Here is an 18,195-nt window from a genome sequence, read left to right as displayed (position 1 = left end):
AAGCCCTGCCCCTGAATTCTCCACCTTCCCACCTGAAGTTTGTTTCCTTCTATCAGACACTGATAGGCAGGGTGTGCCCTTCAAAGCTGGTTCACCATCCCACATTAATTTCTATGTTGAGGTTAGACTAGCCAGAATGCCTAAGTTCAAATTCAGACATCTCCACCTACTTCCTGACTGATGGTAAACCTCTCTCTGGGTTTTACAGGTTAACTTTGACTCCTACACCTGCTCTGATGAAGATAAATGAGATAATTATAAGTGCTTAGAATTGTGTCTGTCCCGTAATTAAGATTGCTTTGGCCTGGGTTCCCTATTGCCAACACATTGATTCTCCTTGTGGGTTAAGTGAACTTGGGCTGTTTGAATAGGGCCACAGACACCCTCTCAAACAAGCATTCCTGTCTCCAAGGAGCAGTCCTTCCTAAAGGAGACCTGCAAAGGAATGTGTCTCCTCGCTGAAAGTGATTACCTTATGGGCAGCAATTGGTCCCTTCCCTATCCTCTCCCTTAGGGGAGCCTTTTACCCCCTCACCCAACTGCTCTAAAGTTGTCTGTGCGGCTGCTGTCAGGTCACCCCACCATCTCCCTCCCCTCTTCTCCCCACTCTCTGTCTGCATCCGATGTCGTCTCCAGGGAGTCTCCTATCCACTATACTAGAATAAACTTTAAAACTATTGCCTTGGGCTGGGGTTGTGGGCTCAGTGGCAGTATCTGGCTGCCTTACATGTGAAGGCAACCCCAAGAATTTCAAAAAAGAAATGAAAAAAAGATGAAAACTCTAATTTAAAAAAACCTACAAGTGGCCTCCATAAACTCGGGAGAACAATTGGGGAGGGGGGGATCCAGCTCACAGAGAATCAGTAAGACTAAAAATTAGAACAAGAAGATACCTTATTCTTATTAAGCACTGGATACAGGTGCGGGTGTACTGAACTGGGACATGCATTATGTGGCCATAAACACTAATATAATCTAAGAACCGTTCAGCAAAATATAAAGTATCTCAGTAAGTTTCACTGATTGACCCAGTGACCCACTTCCAACAAGTATTTCTTTTTTTTTAAACCCAAAAATAATTTTATTAGTGTTTAAAGGGGAAGCCCCAGAGTGTGCAAGTTGTAACTCTCAACTGTCTGGAAGAGGACAGGAAAAGGGAAACGCATGTGGAAAGAAAGAGAAAGAACAAAAGGAAAGGTTGTACCTTTCTGAATCAGGGCTCAGGAAGGTAGGGGGACCCAGAAAACCTCATGGCAACCTCTAGGGATTTCCTCAGGGCTTAGGAATCATGAATCTGTTCTAAATAAAAGGGTTGTCAGAAAAATACCCACAAAGTTGTTCAGTACTGCAATGTTTACCACAGGAAATTTGGAAACATGAAAGGCCCAACATCAGGGGGATGTTTAAATGAACACAATGAAATACAACCATTAATACTGTTCTTGAAGAATTTTTTTTAATTGTATGAATATATTTACATCATAAAGTTAGATGGATTCAAAGAACTACACAAGCAGGGTGTCCTAATCATGTGGTGTATCTGACAGACACAGAGAAGAAACACACAGGAAATTGTCATAGAAATCAACAAAAATCTGCAGAACTCTCCAATCTCCTGCAGTCTTCCTTGAACCTAGAAAGTGGGCTCTTATGAATGCAGCCCTTCAACAGTGTGAGGTTGTTGACTTCCAAAAATGAACAAAATAAATCCCCAAATTAACAATCAAATACCACGTGACCATGGATGCTCACTTATATTCTGTAAGACGCAGGTCTTGGCATAATTTTAAAGAGTCACCTCCTTATACTGGGCCAGGCCTATGGGGATCCCCTAATCCAGATTTACCTACCTACCCAGCCAATGGGTGGCAATTCTTTCCTCCACCCAAGCCAGGCAAACCAGTTCATGAGAGCCTTCATCTTGGAGTCCCACCAGCGTCAACACACCCTTCAGTCCATAACCTTCCCCCACCCCCATATTTCCAGCTCACATGGTTTGCAGTGGTTGTCAGGAAGTCTGCCCTGCGTCCAGCTAAGCATCAGTACCTCACCCATTCAACACAGGCAAGAGCTGCAGTGGGGTTACGTTGCCATGCAGAGCAGAGCGTAGGGAATGCAGGTCTGAGTCATCCTGTGGCCGTGGACTTCCTGGTACTGAAGTTGAACTGCTGGGATCTTCCCTGTAAACACAGCTTCCTCCTCCTCACCAGCTTCCGCCCAGCTTCTCAGCGGGACCTTCCTGAACCCTGCCAAACTTCACCACACGCCTGGTGTTTCTTCAGAACCACGTCCCTGATTGCCTGATCTTCATTCCCCTAGGAACGTCAGCCTGGCAGGACAGACCCCTTTGAGATTCAGGAGAAAAGTATCTAAAACTTCCAAGGGATACCTGCCCAGGGCACTATCCCAAGGTCCATCCTATTCCCAGACCTTTCTAGAATCAAGCTTGACCCAGCCGCTTACTCCTTCCACCACAGTCGCTGACCACTCTCCGTGTCTGTTTGCAGGTCAGGTACCCAGCCATTTTCTGCCAAACCCTTTTAACCTGTCATCCAGGCCTTTCACTAGCCAGCCTCAATTTCCCTCATCTCCCAGCACTCCTACCTTTTCACGTCCTGTCACATCAAACTCTCCAGGCTCTCTAGGCCCACATTTACCTCAAACCTTTTCTCTTTCATTCTCCTAGACTCACATCCACCATTTCTGCTGACCTGGCTCCCTGTGGAAGTCTGTACACCTCACAACCACCCCTTGCTTTCACACACTTCTCCTGCTTCAACCTACTGCATGCTCTGTTGGGGTATGAGCTGCTGGCTTTCACACACACACACACACACACACACACACACACACACACACACACACACACACACACACACACTAAAAAATCACAATAGATGTGTATATAATTGCCTCACCTACCAGGGGGTAGAAGCAAGGTTTTTAACAGCCCTGAATCCCCATCCCCGTATTAGCACCAACCCTTTGTTACTCGGCTTTCCCCAGCCTCCTCCTGTGGACTGCAAGTTCCCAAAGGCAGCTCTTCCTGTGTCAATGTCCCACACTCCATCTGGGGCACAGCTTCTCACAAAATGTGAGGCAGATCCTGAAATCTCCTTCATTTAGGAAACATGCCCAAATTCCTCAGGAAATAACAACTGCTTTCACTCAAAATGATATGGCCATCTAAGGCTGTGAATCAACCCGACCCCCCACCCCAGGTGCTGGCCACACCCCCTCACACAGAGGGGGTTACTATGCTGCTCTCACCTCTAGAGCAGGCACTGTATGTACTTCCTGTGCCCTGCCTCCCTCACCAGAACACCGTCCCTATATTTAATAATCAAAGGCGACAACCAGAGGGGACGCAGGGGGTCGCTGTACCCTCAGCAGCTAGGGGAGGGCCAAGAATCCTTCAACTTGAGTGTGAAGATGGGGTGCTTCCAGCAACAGCCACAGACCAAGCAGAAGCAGCACCAGAGGCTGCAAAAAATGTGTCCCCCTCTCCATGTGAACCAAGCTAGTGGCTTCTCTCATAGCCGAGGCCCACAAGCTGTCCAGTTTCCCCACTTGCTCAACTCTTCTTTTTCTCACCCAGTGGGATGGGGTTAGGGAAAGGAAGGTTACCTCTAGTTACTAAGCTACGTGACCCAAAATGAGCTGCACAGCCACCTGCGGCAAAGGCATAGAAACAGCCCAGCACAGTCCTTTCCTGTCAGGTCCCTTTTGAACAGGGCCACCTTCAGCACAGCTCTGGGCTTGGAGTAAGTTACCAACGCTGTGGGCAGGGCAGGGCAGGGCTGGTGGTGAGGTATAATTACTGGAACCTCCTAGCCAAGATTCCAAACAGTCACAGTTTCAAAAGGACTTTTGTTTTCCCTTAAGTCACTAAGCACTTGCCAATTTGGGGTTGGGAATGCAGGATTGTGGCGGCAGGCACCTCCACAGCTATTTCTCGTAGCCTGGTCTCCCAGATACTCACAGAGAGGAGGACAGAGGAAAATGCTAAGCTGTGGTTCCAAGTTCCACTGTCTGGTTCCTGGGGACCTAGCTTCTCCTTTCGTCACTCAGCTGTCACACAATTTTGGCTCTAAAAGGCTCCAGTACGTTTACCTTTAAGGGTTCTTTTTCAGGTTGGGGATTTAGCTCAGTGGTAGAGCGCTTGCCTAGCGAGCGCAAGGCCCTGGGTTTAGTCCCCAGCTCTGAAAAAAAGAAAAAAAAAAGGTTCTTTTTCACCTCAGCTGTACCTAGAAATCGCCTGGGGAGAAACTTAAATCTGACGCCTGGACTGCACTCCAGACCAATTTAATCCATCTTTAAAAACAACCAATCAATCAACCAGATGGTAATAGTGGTGGTGCAAGCCTTAATCCCAGCACTTGGGAGGCAGAGGCAGGCAGATCTCTGAGTTCAAGGCCAGCCTGGTTTTTAGAGTGAGTTCCAAAAGAACTGCACACCAGCCTGGGTTTATACTCCAGGGTACTTGGAAAGTGGAAGCAGGAGGATCAGAATTTCAAGTCCATCCTTCATTATACAAGTCCAGACCTACACTAGGCTGCTTGAACGTAGCTAAAAAAAAAAAAATATCAAATCTTTCGAGTAACTGCCAGTGTATGCACGCCAAGTCATATTTTTTTTTTCTTTTTTTAGGAGCTGGGGACCGAACCCAGGGCCTTGCGCTTGCTAGGCAAGTGCTCTACCACTGAGCTAAATCCCCAACCCCCAAGTCATATTTTTGTAGGGCAGATTTTTCAAACTTGCCAGATGATAATAACCATTTATATTAGCTTCATTTTGGGCTCCAGAGCTTACACTGTTACTGAAACATAGATGCTAAAGCATACCCTTTACAAATATTTTAAAGTATTAACATTTTTTAAAAGCATGTGATCTTCCAACCATGTTTTAGGAAATAGACACAAGGAGCCGGCAAGTTTGGGGAGAAACAGTTTCTTAGGGCACAGAACTTAGGGCAGCTCTTCCCAACCTTGAATGCCCTGTGGATTAACTGAAATATTATTAAAATGTAGGTTATTTATTGGACTTTTCTGAGCTGAGGTGTGAGAATGTGTTTCTAACAAAACTCCAGGGCAAGTGAAGCAGCTAGCTGGCCCTTGGATTACGCATGGGTTAGCAACATTCGAAAGCAATGTTTTTCAACCTGTGGATCGAGACCCCTTCACAGAGTTCACATATCAGATATCCTGTCTATCAGATATTTACATTAAGATCCATAACAGTAGCAAAATAGGAGTCATCCCAACAGGAGGAACTGTCTTAGAATCCCAGCAGCAGGAAGGCTGAGAACCATTGAGTTAAAGTACTCTAGGTAAAGGGGCTGCCCTAGAAAGAATTATTTAAATGAAACCACTAGCACAGAGGTGTATGCGGTGTCTGTGAAGGAACTGCCTGGTCTTGTCCTCAATCTCAGGGAAGAACCATGGAGATGAGGGTGAGGGGCAGAGCTAACCCAGCCTCTCAGTAGGCAGAGTCTAGCGTCCACTACCGAAGGAAGAAGTTTGCTGTGTGAGGTGACCTTGACATCCACACACACAAAGTGTCCGTAACCAAGTGAGGCTGGTGTGGGACGAGAGGGAAACGCACGCAGTCTCCCTACCGCATACTCCGTCCTTTACTTCTTCAGTTACCAGAGATTTGATGAGGACCTACTAGTAAACCACAGATTCAGAGGCAAATCAGATTTGGTCCCTGAATGGAAGAAACGTACAGTGGGAAATAAAATCAGGAAAACAATGTACAATATGAAACAGCAGGTGGTGGTACACACCCTGAGTATCAGCACTCATTCAGTTGACAGAGGCAGGCGGGTCTGAGTTCGAGGTTAGCTTGGTCTGCACAAGTCAGGGCTACACAGTAAGGCCCTGCCACACTCACCCAGCGCTAAGGACAGGAGAGGCATCCTGAGAGATGAGCCAGCACAAAGGATCAGTAATAGCTCCTGGAGCAGCACCCGTCTTTTGCCAGGACTATCCCTTTGACCTCTTAAAACTAAGACTTTGTAACCTTCAGCTCTCCAAAGCAAGTGAGTCCACAGGCCCAGAGGCCTTCAGATGAGTTCTTCAGAGGGGAGGAGGTGGCTGCTTCCTCTCAGAACTCCAGAGCCCTCATTCTTTCTGGCTATGTCAGAACCCAGATCATTTCCCTCATAAAACAAAGCAAAACAAAAACAAACAAACAAAAATGTTAGCCTTTGCCCTTTATCTGACTGGCAAAGCTTTTAATTGGCTTGCTCTGTCATACTGCTAGACATAAAGGGGACAATCCCTGGATTAAGAAGTAGTTCTCCAGCTGGGCTAGGGAGTCTGGAGCCAAGGCAGACAGGGGTACAAGCACCACCATTCCACACTCTCGCTCAGCTAGTACGGGAGCAAGAGAATGTTACTCTATCTTAACCGAGTTTTCCTTTTTCTCTGTCTCATAGACAGGAAGAACTGAAGAGCCAGAGAAAACGTCCCTTCTCTGAGGGGACAGCAGAGATGGGGAGTGGCATCAGTGCTGAGGACAAAGAACTTGCCAAGAGGTCCAGGGAGCTGGAAAAGAAGCTGCAGGAGGATGCTGACAAGGAAGCCAAGACCGTCAAGCTGCTGCTGCTTGGTGAGTGACATGAGTAGATGAACTAGCACGGGTGCCTTCTCCTTACTCTAGTTCAGTCTCACGCTAAGAAACCAAGCAGAGCTTAGAGCTAGCAAAGTTACTCTGGAGCCTGCACGGGCACCGCAAGGAGACCCACAACGTCAGGGTTACCAGAGCTGGTTTACTTCCCCTGGGGCTGGGCAAAGATAAGGTTGGGCTACCCAACTGCAATAACACTTCCTTTTGGTTCAACAACTACCAAGAACCCCCGGCCAGCCATGCAGGCACACCCCAAACCTGTAGTCAGAGACCTGTGCCGCAAAGTAACCAGGACTGTCCCTCACCCATGGACTCACGAAGCACCACCACCCGATCCCAACTCGAGGATAAGCCTCCTGGGTTTTGCCAAGCAGACTGGATACTTCTTGCTTTCAAGATGTTGGAAGCAGTGGAACCTGGCAGGGAGGGGAGGGACATGGGGAAGGAGGAGTCTTTAAGAACAGAAACTCCCGCCTGGCTTTCTGTTAGGTAAGTGCTCTAAAGCCTCTGACATCTGGCGGCTTCATCAACTGGATGCATCCTAAGCAGATCCCTGGCTGGTGCAGATGGTAAAAGTGTCTCAGTGGGTCAGTCAGGGAAACTGATCATAAGAAACTGACGCCTGGCACACACACACACACACACACACACACACACACACACACACACACACACACACACACCACGAACCCAAAACAGCAATGGTCCTTCTGAAGTGTGGCCGATAGCTCTGTGTAGCATCAGGCTGGCTTCCTAGGACGGGTTTCCATAGAGAACCTGGGGAATTGGAGCAGCAGAGCCCACGGACACACTCGGGGCCTATTTGTAAGCTGGACCAGGCTCTAAGGGATCCAAGAGTTACACACAGGGAACAGAGACTGCAGAGACAGATCTTTTAAGCCTAAGCAGATTGTCTAGGTTCAGGATAAGCGGCTTAGAGGGAGCAGGCACAGGCAAAGTGGGAGGGGACTGAGGGATCAGGTTGGTCAGTCGGCAGAGAGGCCTGGAAGATCACGAGTTCTTGATGGGCGAGAGGTTAGCCTGACTGAGGATACTGGAATGTTTCAGCCAATAACAGGCACTATCAAGATTGTAAGGGGTGGGTTTGGGGATTTGGCTCAGTGGTAGAGCACTTGCCTAGCAAGCGCAAGGCCCTGGGTTCGGTCCCCAGCTCCAAAAAAAAAAAAAAGATTGTAAGGGGAAAGAATTTCAATGACGAGGCCCGGCTCTTTCCAGTTCTACCCAAGACTACTTGCCTGAGTCAAACATAGGCAGTGTGAATATTTTAAAGGAATTTCTATGAGTCTATCAGTGGTTCCTATAGGGAGACCATGAGTCTGGAAATACTTGGTTGTTACGAAGAGTAGGATAGTAATGGCCCCTAGTGGGGAGAGACCGGGGATTCTAAACATCTTAACATGTACTAGGCAGCCATTAAAAAAAAAATCCCCATAGCTGGGGTGGTAGTGCACACCTTTAATCATAGCACTCAGAAAGCAGAGACAAGCAGATCTCTGAGTTCAAGACCAGCCTGGTCCACAGAATGAATTCCAGGACAGCCAGGGCTACACAGAGAAACCCTGTCTCAACCTCCCCCCACCCCACCCCCCAAAAACCAAACCCAGCCTCTGTTGTAAATAGTGCTAAAGGGGAGGAACTGCTCTAAATCTAGGTTGAACGGCCTGAGCTCAAGGTGTCTCCCAGAAAGCACACAGCATCTTCTGGACCACTGAGGAGAAGTGGTGGACACTGACAGCATAAACATTTCCCTTCCAGGTGCGGGAGAGTCCGGGAAGAGCACAATCGTCAAACAAATGAAGTGAGTGGAGACACAACCCCGGGAGGAGCGAGGTGGGGAGCCAGTGGAGTTGGTGTTGGTGTTGAGCAGAAGAGTCACTAGCTCCAAGGGGCCCTGGACTAAAGGACCTACTCTACAATGTCCCTTCCCTCACCCTGCCCTTGGGGACAGCAAATACAGGTGGTTTCTTAAACGCCTCCTCCCGCCCCCAGAGAGTCCCAGGCCCTTAGCTCTGGTTCCTCAGGCCCAGCTAAAAGTTTAGTGTCTGTTCCCTCAAGGATCATTCACCAGGATGGCTACTCACCCGAAGAATGCCTAGAGTTCAAGTCTGTCATCTATGGGAATGTGTTGCAGTCCATCCTGGCTATCATCAGAGCCATGTCCACACTAGGCATTGACTATGCTGAACCAAGCTGTGCGGTACGTGACTAATGTTATCTGGTTCTGGGTGGAAGCGGGAGAAGAAATAGACCAGAGACCAGCAAACCACAAGGAAAGTCGGGTAAGAAAAAAGGTCTGTGTAAGTCAAATGGCATCTGCGAAACTTCCAATCATCCTCGTTCTAGAAGAGTAAGCAACTTCTACCTTTATAACGAATGTTTACACAACCCACTCCCAGCATCTTTTTGCCTTTTTATCTTAATTTATCACTAAAACATACTCTCCTTGGGGTTTTGCCCGAGCTATGGGGCTTTTTTTTTTTTTTTTTTTTTTTTTTTTTTTTTTTTGGAGCTGGGGACCCAACCCAGGGCCTTGCGCTTCAGGCAAGCGCTCTACCACTGAGAGCTAAATCCCCAACCCCGCTATGGGGCTTTTATAAGCTAATACACTAGCATTTTCCTGGGTTGTGCATTCAGGGCTAGTATAGCTTTTACATTTCCAGTCCCTGCAGCAACGAACCTGTATCTTCTACCAATCCACCTTCAGGGTCATCTGAAGTCTAAGACCTGAAGGAAGCTCCTAGGACTGTCCTCTAGAAACCCCAGGGCTAGCTACATCTGGAGAGCATGCTGGAAGTTAATTAGCAGTTAAACTGCACCTTCACTGAGACAGGTCTACCTTGGGCTTTGGGAGCAATGCAAAATGCTTTCCACTCAATACGTTCCCAGAAACGCCCCTGGAAAGCCACTGACCTAGTCCTAGCTCATTCTCAGCCAGATTTCTGGATTACACAGGAAGCCGGGAGACAGCTCAACAACCTGGCTGACTCCACCGAGGAGGGAACCATGCCTTCCGAGCTGGTGGAGGTCATCAGAAAGTTGTGGAAGGACGGTGGAGTTCAAGCCTGCTTTGACAGAGCCGCAGAGTTCCAGCTCAATGACTCGGCATCTTAGTAAGACTCTGGGGGAGGCGGCGGGCAAAGCCCAGAGGAAATCCCACCCAGCTGTAAGTCTAGGCAGTGGGCACTGCAGACCCACAAACTGAACTTAAGCCTGTGGAGACATTTGCCTAGGAAGCTGAAGACACAATGTCCAAACCAGGGGGCTCTGCTTAGCAATGCTTGGTCCTATCTCAAGAGGCAAACCACAGAAAGATTGTCAGACACTAAGAGACAATCCAGTTTGCAAAGCTGGTTCCAAAAAGATATCAACTCCCAACAGTACAGGATTGGGAGTGGGCATGAGTGGTGGGACCAAGCAGCCCTGGGTTTGTGCCCTGTCACCTCATCTTGAAGTAATGCTATTTAGTGTCTGGTATCTTCCCTTACTAAGTTTCTGTCCCTGCTAGGTACATGACATATGCTATATCTCAGGGCCCTTTATCTGTTTGCAAGCCAGCCTTCAGGGTACATGAGCCCCATTTTCTCGTAGAGAACCTGCAGTCCAGTGATGTTAACTCAGCCAAGGGGCCTGAGCAGCAGAAGCGGCTGTACTTGAGTCCAGGTTCCAGTGACCGCGAGGCTGAGTTTTTATAGTATGCCACAGGGCTTTCTTGTTTTGATTGTGAGAGTCTTACTCTGTAGCCAGAGCTGGCCTGAAACTCAGTCCTTGTGTCTCACTCTCCCGAGTAATTCCTCCAAAGTCTTCCTATATCTGTAAAGTGGGCGCATGACTCTCAAGTCTTCTAGGGTTTAGTGATAATTTAAATGCTTAAATACTTAGAGTACATATCGACATTTGTGTCAGTTTTCCTTCCCTCTCCATAGTAAGTCTATTTGTTTCACATCTGCCCCCCTCTGCCCTTCCTAAACTCTCACGTCCGTATGGAACCTTCTGAACGTACGAAGGTGAGATACGGTGAGCCAGGGTTCGAGGTTGATTCACGGCCATCCTGAGTTCACTTCTCACCCCTACCTCTGGATTCCTTTCAGTGTTCTGTAGCTATTACGCCATCCTCAGGATTTCATTATGTACTTAAAACATAAGGAGGAGACTATATCATCTCACCTAAACACTTAATTCCTCAGTATCAACTCTCAAAATGTGTTCCCATTCCCCAGCTTGACTCAGGGGATAGGGTCCACACATTGTCTTGGTGTCTCGTGTCTTCAAAGCCTCTTTAGATCTATTTCCTGTCTAGAAAGAGGCAGAGCCAGGAGGACAGAGCACTCACCTCATCAGGGTGTGGCCCTCAGCCCTCACCTTTTCTTTTCTTTCTTTTTTTTTTTTTTAAAGATTTATTTATTATACATAAGTACACTGTCGTCGTCTTCAGACACACCATAAGAGGGCATCAGGTCCCATTACGGATGGTTGTGAGCCACCATGTGGCTGCTGGGATTTGAACTCAGGACCTCTGGAAGAGCAGTCAGTGCTCTTAACCACTGAGCCATCTCTGCAGCCCAGGCCTCACCTTCTCTAAGCACGCAAGCCTTTGCAGAGTCCTGGATTCGGTGCTGTGGACTCCAGTCCTGCTTCTAACACTGTGGTAGCTGTGTGACTTATGGGGAGACTGTTTGCCTCCTTTAGTCTCTGCGGACTGCACCATCACTGATGTCACCTTCTTTTTGATAGTTACCTGAACCAGCTGGACCGGATTACAGACCCTGACTACCTCCCTAATGAGCAAGATGTGCTTCGATCCAGAGTCAAGACAACAGGCATCATCGAGACCAAGTTTTCTGTAAAAGATTTGAATTTTAGGTCAGCACTGGGTTCCCTGGGGAATCTCAGGTCTCACAGCGTGTTTTCTTGGCCTTGGCTGATGCCCCATCTTAATTACTGTCCTTCCCCTCCTCCTGCCTTTTTTTTTTTTTTTTTTTTTTGCTACTAACTGGCCCCAAGCGGCCATCCCTCGGGGTGAATACCAGAGGCAACTGAGTCACATCTGGCCACACCCATGAGAACAGCTGCTTCTTCCCTTAGGATGTTTGACGTGGGAGGGCAGAGATCAGAGAGGAAGAAATGGATCCACTGCTTTGAGGGAGTCACCTGCATCATTTTCTGTGCTGCTCTCAGCGCCTATGACATGGTGCTGGTGGAGGATGACGAGGTGGTGAGCGGCCTTTAGTTTCAGATCGGTTTTCCTCATGCGCCTCTTCCAAACCGCATCATTCCACTGCCCCAACCAGCTGACGCTGGCAGCCTAGTATCTCCTAGCAGAGCAATCTGTCTAATTTATTAATCACCACAGAAACCCCTTTTCTGCTGTAGGTTCTAGGTGAGTACTGTGAAGTTCCTGACTGACTGAGCATGAGTTTGGTCTGAGGTTAGAAATCCAAGTATTATATACTATAGGCCATCAATAGCCAGAGGAAGTGATGCTAAGTGGATGAGGATGGACGAACAGACAGTGCAGGGAAGGACTTGCGCTGTCTATCTTCGTGCCAGTTCCCTTTTCTTGAGATAAAAAAAGTCAAAGATGCGAAAACACTATTTTCACATAAACATGTATTCCATGATGGCCAGCTGCCCAACAGAAAACACAGCTTCTCTCCTCCTGTCACTGCAGCTCTGGTCTGTCCTCCTGTCACTGCAGCTCTGGTCTGTCCTCCTGTCACTGCAGCTCTGGTCTGTCCTCCTGTCACTCCAGCTCTGTTCTCTCCTCCTGGCACTGCATCTCTGGTCTCTCCTCCTGTCACTCCAGCTCTGGTCTCTCCTCCTGTCACTCCAGCTCTGGTCTATCCTCCTGTCACTCCAGCTCTGGTCTATCCTCCTGTCACTCCAGCTCTGGTCTATCCTCCTGTCACTCCAGCTCTGGTCTGTCCTCCTGTCACTCCAGCTCTGGTCTATCCTCCTGTCACTCCAGCTCTGGTCTCTCCTCCTGTCACTCCAGCTCTGGTCTCTCCTCCTGTCACTCCAGCTCTGGTCTATCCTCCTGTCACTCCAGCTCTGGTCTATCCTCCTGTCACTCCAGCTCTGGTCTATCCTCCTGCTCTCTGGTCTGTCCTCCTGTCACTCCAGCTCTGGTCTATCCTCCTGTCACTCCAGCTCTGGTCTATCCTCCTGTCACTCCAGCTCTGGTCTATCCTCCTGTCACTGCAGCTCTGGTCTCTCCTCCTGTCACTGCAGCTCTGGTCTATCCTCCTGTCACTCCAGCTCTGGTCTATCCTCCTGTCACTCCAGCTCTGGTCTTTCCTCCTGTCACTCCATCTCTGCTCTCAGCTCTGGTCTGTCCTCCTGTCACTGCAGCTCTGGTCTGTCCTCCTGTCACTGCAGCTCTGGTCTGTCCTCCTGTCACTGCAGCTCTGGTCTGCCGGTCACTGCAGCTCTGGTCTGTCCCTCCTGTCACTCCAGCTCTGGTCTCTCCTCCTGTCACTCCAGCTCTGGTCTGTCCTCCTGTCACTGCAGCTCTGGTCTCTCCTCCTGTCACTCCAGCTCTGGTCTCTCCTCCTGTCACTCCAGCTCTGGTCTATCCCTCCTGTCACTCCAGCTCTGGTCTCTCCTCCTGTCACTGCAGCTCTGGTCTATCCTCCTGTCACTCCAGCTCTGGTCTATCCTGTCACTGTCATCCTCCTGTCAGCTCTGGTCTCTCCTCCTGTCACTGCAGCTCTGGTCTCTCCTCCTGTCACTCCAGCTCTGGTCTATCCTCCTGTCACTCCAGCTCTGGTCTCTCCTCCTGTCACTCCAGCTCTGGTCTCTCCTCCTGTCACTGCAGCTCTGGTCTCTCCTCCTGTCACTCCAGCTCTGGTCTCTCCTCCTGTCACTCCAGCTCTGGTCTCTCCTCCTGTCACTGCAGCTCTGGTCTGTCCTCCTGTCACTGCAGCTCTGGTCTCTCCTCCTGTCACTCCAGCTCTGGTCTATCCTCCTGTCACTCCAGCTCTGGTCTATCCTCCTGTCACTCCAGCTCTGGTCTGTCCTCCTGTCACTGCAGCTCTGGTCTCTCCTCCTGTCACTCCAGCTCTGGTCTCTCCTCCTGTCACTGCAGCTCTGGTCTATCCTCCTGTCACTGCAGCTCTGGTCTCTCCTCCTGTCACTGCAGCTCTGGTCTCTCCTCCTGTCACTGCAGCTCTGGTCTCTCCTCCTGTCACTGCAGCTCTGGTCTCTCCTCCTGTCACTGCAGCTCTGGTCTGTCCTCCTGTCACTGCAGCTCTGGTCTCTCCTCCTGTCACTCCAGCTCTGGTCTATCCTCCTGTCACTGCAGCTCTGGTCTGTCCTCCTGTCAGCTCTGGTCTATCCTCCTGTCACTCCAGCTCTGGTCTATCCTCCTGTCACTCCAGCTCTGGTCTATCCTCCTGTCACTCCAGTTTTGTTGCCATTCCTTCTCTTTAACTGACAGGGTTCACAGTAGAGTACTCTGTCCCTTTTAGCCAAAATATCTTAATAGCATTATTCATGTTCCCAGATCTCTTCCATTTTCCTGTGAGTTTACAAGGTATTGAAGTATCAACAGGAGGAGCATTAACAGTGAGGAAAAGCTTTTCTCACTCTCATCTACTCAGTTTTCCCTGATGAGCTGACAGGAATGAAGTCAAGTCAGCTGGTGGCACCCTTCAGGACCCAAAGGCCTATTCCCTAAATGCTTACCTGACTTGGCCACTGGCTAACTCTGGACTTTGCAGACATACAGCACGTCTCTCTTCCTCTGTCAAGGTAGCTATGAGAGAAGTGTTGGTGTGGCACTGTGAAATCCTCCAGCCCTTACCTGTGACATCAGGGCCAAAGAATCCATGTCACAGTCTTCCCCCTGCTGAAACTTGGGATCTCCTGACAGGAGCCCAGCAAAATCATCTCGGAGATGCAAGTGACAAAGAGCTAATGTGGACCTGGTTCCAGCCTAGCAGTGGCACTACAAATGTTACTTGTACCCCGGAAGCTAACCATCCCTGTAGCCAACTACTACCACAGACACATGTCCTCACGGAGCTTTCGTAACTCTTTAAGGAACCTGAGACTCTGAGACATCTGTAATCTCACCCAAATCAGAGCTATTGAAATGACAGACAGGAATGTTTGGTTCTGCCCCACCACACTAAAAACGTGGTTTGTTCCCTTGCTTTCCCTTTATATTTGGAACACTAGTCTGTTCAGTCGGAACAGGAATACACAGACATCCTCCCCACAAGCTGATCTGATATTTCCCACAATGTTTCCTCACCAGAATCGCATGCACGAGTCTCTACATCTGTTCAACAGCATCTGTAACCACAAGTTCTTTGCGGCTACTTCAATTGTTCTCTTTCTCAACAAGAAGGACCTCTTTGAGGAAAAAATTAAGAAAGTCCACCTCAGTATCTGTTTCCCGGAGTATGACGGTAAGAGTTCACGGTGATGGGATTGTCTCACTCCAGAGGCCAAGGCACAAAGGAGCTTGCCTTACGGGATGAATGGTTCAAGTTCAGATGTGTGTGGAGTAGAGCAGATACACCAGAGCCATCCGAGGATATCGGCCAGAACGTTTAACCCAGTGGTTCCCAACCTTCCTAACGCTGCGATCCTTGCGTACAATTCCTCATGTTGTGCTGACCACCATCCATAAAGTTACTGCCTGCTACTTTATAACTGTGCTTTGGCTGCGGTTGTGGACCAGAATGTAAGCATGTGATACGCACTCCCTGTAAAGGGGTCGGGATCCATAGGCTGAGACCCACTGGCCTAACGCAATACTCCAAGAACCAAATCAGTCACCTAAAAACTCAACATTTATAGGTTAATTAATTCTACATTACCTTTTTTTTTTTAACTAGGCAACAATTCCTATGAGGATGCTGGGAATTACATCAAGAGTCAGTTCCTTGACCTCAACATGAGGAAAGATGTCAAAGAGATCTACAGCCACATGACTTGTGCTACGGACACACAGAACGTCAAATTTGTGTTTGATGCAGTCACAGACATTATCATCAAGGAAAACCTCAAGGACTGTGGGCTCTTTTAATGCGCAGTTCCTCCGATATATATTCTATAAGCAAGCTTAGAATCTGAGGCTTCATGCAGAAAATTAGTCAACACGTATCAGAACATGACAAATGAGAAGGCGCTCACAACTGTTAGTAGTGTGGCCAGCACACTTTAAAGACGCACGGCCAGCGATCCTAAAGCCCAGGTTCGAGTACTGGCTTCTCTGTGATGAAGGTAACTCCCTCGCTTACTTCACAGGGTCATTGTGAAGAGCACAAACCTAACTGAGGCACAGGACGGCTGCTGCGGTTGGCCACAGAAAGCCGCCATGACAGCTGCAATTGATGGGCTACCATACTTGGGATTAATAAACTATCTCAGAGCCTAACAGCAAGCATTCCTTACATTGAGCGGTAAAGTATTAAAAATTGTTCCTGCCCGTGTTTTTACTGGCAGATGCATATGCCTCAGCTCAGAGACCTGCCTCACGGCAGGACAGACGTGCACTCATTTCTAAGGAACTCACTCAAAAATGATCATCTTTATTACAAAACAATTCCCCCTTTCCTGCATCCCGGGTGTTTCCTTTTTCTATGTAAATAACGGCTTAGCTCTCGAAAGAGTGTCAGACTGAACTTGAAGACATCAATACACTCCCACTTAAGCCTTTATGGCTGCCACTTCTGTATCACAGGATTTGAACAAGTGAGCAATCTGAATTCTCATTCCAACTGCTCCGTGTTTCACAGGAACAAAAACGGTTGCTGAGCTTGCTTGAGGCACTGGAAATTTTTGCAGCTGGGTCCATGTGAGGTTGGCTGCAAACATCTTCCCAAACAAGCCAGGGATAAATTATTCCTTTGAACTCCTCAGAGGGGGGAAATGAAGCTTGCATTTATCTTGACAGGAGGTGGTGAAGCCATGTATAGATTTAGCACTTACAACCACTAGTGAGGAACGCACTTGGCATCCATGGTTTAGTATATAAAAGAAAGTGTCAATTAAAATGAAAGTCTGCTCCTTGCCAGAAACACCCATTCACACGTAGCTGCTTCCAGCAATATTAATAGTGGAGAGCCAGCCAGCCTCATGAGCTTGAAATGCACCGAAGAACCGGACACTGCTGAAACACGCGTGCATGCCCATACTGTGAGTGTGCACACACACACGTGTACACACACACACACACACACACACACACACACACATCAACCTGCCAGAATTACCACAGGAACTGCTCTAAATATGGCTACTAACAATTTAAAAACAAAAAGAACTAAACACAAAAATAAATAAATGAGCCCCACCTGGGCAAAGCATCTCTCAAGAGGGGACATAAAGACTACGTTGAACGGCACGGCCCAGCCACCAGCACTGCTCACCCTCACACAGCATATTGTGATTCTGAGTTGTAAATCATGAACCTCTCCAGCAGGATGAAGGCTATGGATCTCTTTTCAGAGTAATATTGGTTTTTCTGATGAGATGGGGTCTCACTGTATTGTCAACACTGTTCTTGAATTTGTGAGTTCAAGAGATCCGCCCGCTCCAGTCGGGCAAACAGCCAGGACTACAGACATGGACCAACACACCCATCTCAGACTGTGATTTTTAAAAGTGATCCCTTCTTATTTTACAGGTGTTTTGCCTGCATGTACGTCTGTGCACCACTGCATGCAGGTGCTTGCTGAGGTCAGAAGAGGGAATCAGACCCCTGAAGTTAGAGTCACACATGATGTGAGCCACCATGTGGGTGCTGGGAATGGAACCCGGCTTCTCTGGAAGAGCAGCCTGTGTTTCTAAACCACGGAGCCCTCACCCTGATCCTTCAGAGTCACAGAGGAAACAAGCAAATGAAACAATTGTATTATCTGTAGACTCTGGAGCTTAAGACACTGAGAAACAGCCAGGAGCGCTGTCACACAGCTTTAATTCCAGAACTGTGCTCAGGAGGCAGAGGCAAGAGGATCTCTGAGTTCTAAGCCAGCCAGGGCAACATAATGAAACCTCAAAAGAACAGGAACCCGAGTACGATCGTCCACTCAGGCCCCAAACAAGTTTGCCCCACATGCTCCACACAGGAGCGCTTCCCCTGAACTTAGCTGGACTGCGCTTTTGATCTCTCTGGCCGCTAACATTCACACGAGACTTGTCTTTTAGTGTAAGAATCAATGCAACTCGACCATAAAATTCACCAGAACCAGAGCTGCACCCTCGTCCTCTCCTGCTTTCCGACCGGCATTTTAATGTTTGGCCAGCTTGCAAATTCACATAATCTGCCGTGCATGCACATCTCACAAAATTACTTTCTAGGGAAACATAGAACAGCAACTCCTTAAAGGACCGTGTCCCGCTGTTTCTTTAATTGATGTTTGGATGTGGATACCCACATAGAATGTTTTCAAGTTAAAGTGCCCCGCTGCAGAGCCTAACACCTTGGGCCCTGGTCACCCACACATCTGTACCTTAGAACAAAGTCAGAATGACTTTCTGAAACTCAGCCGGGACTCCTCTCCAAGGAGAGAGGGAAACATAGTTACTGTT

General features: G+C 48.4%; 1 protein-coding gene across 1 annotated transcript; it reads left to right on the top strand.

Moving 5' to 3' along the window:
• The first annotated feature begins 6,386 nt into the window (after positions 1–6,386).
• Positions 6,387–16,039, top strand: Gnat2 (G protein subunit alpha transducin 2). The gene is made up of 8 exons (XM_032897492.1): positions 6,387–6,615; positions 8,410–8,452; positions 8,710–8,851; positions 9,607–9,764; positions 11,386–11,514; positions 11,737–11,866; positions 14,912–15,065; positions 15,498–16,039. Exons 1-8 carry the CDS (start codon positions 6,498–6,500, stop codon positions 15,686–15,688), a joined length of 1,065 nt encoding a protein of 354 aa, XP_032753383.1. The 5' UTR covers positions 6,387–6,497; the 3' UTR covers positions 15,689–16,039.
• Positions 16,040–18,195: the final 2,156 nt, after the last annotated feature.

Source organism: Rattus rattus, chromosome 3 (assembly GCF_011064425.1).
Source record: "Rattus rattus isolate New Zealand chromosome 3, Rrattus_CSIRO_v1, whole genome shotgun sequence".
Taxonomy (NCBI): Eukaryota; Metazoa; Chordata; class Mammalia; order Rodentia; family Muridae; genus Rattus; species Rattus rattus.
The sequence above is the reverse complement of the archived record's forward strand: the minus strand, read 5'-3'. Positions and strand labels throughout refer to the sequence as shown.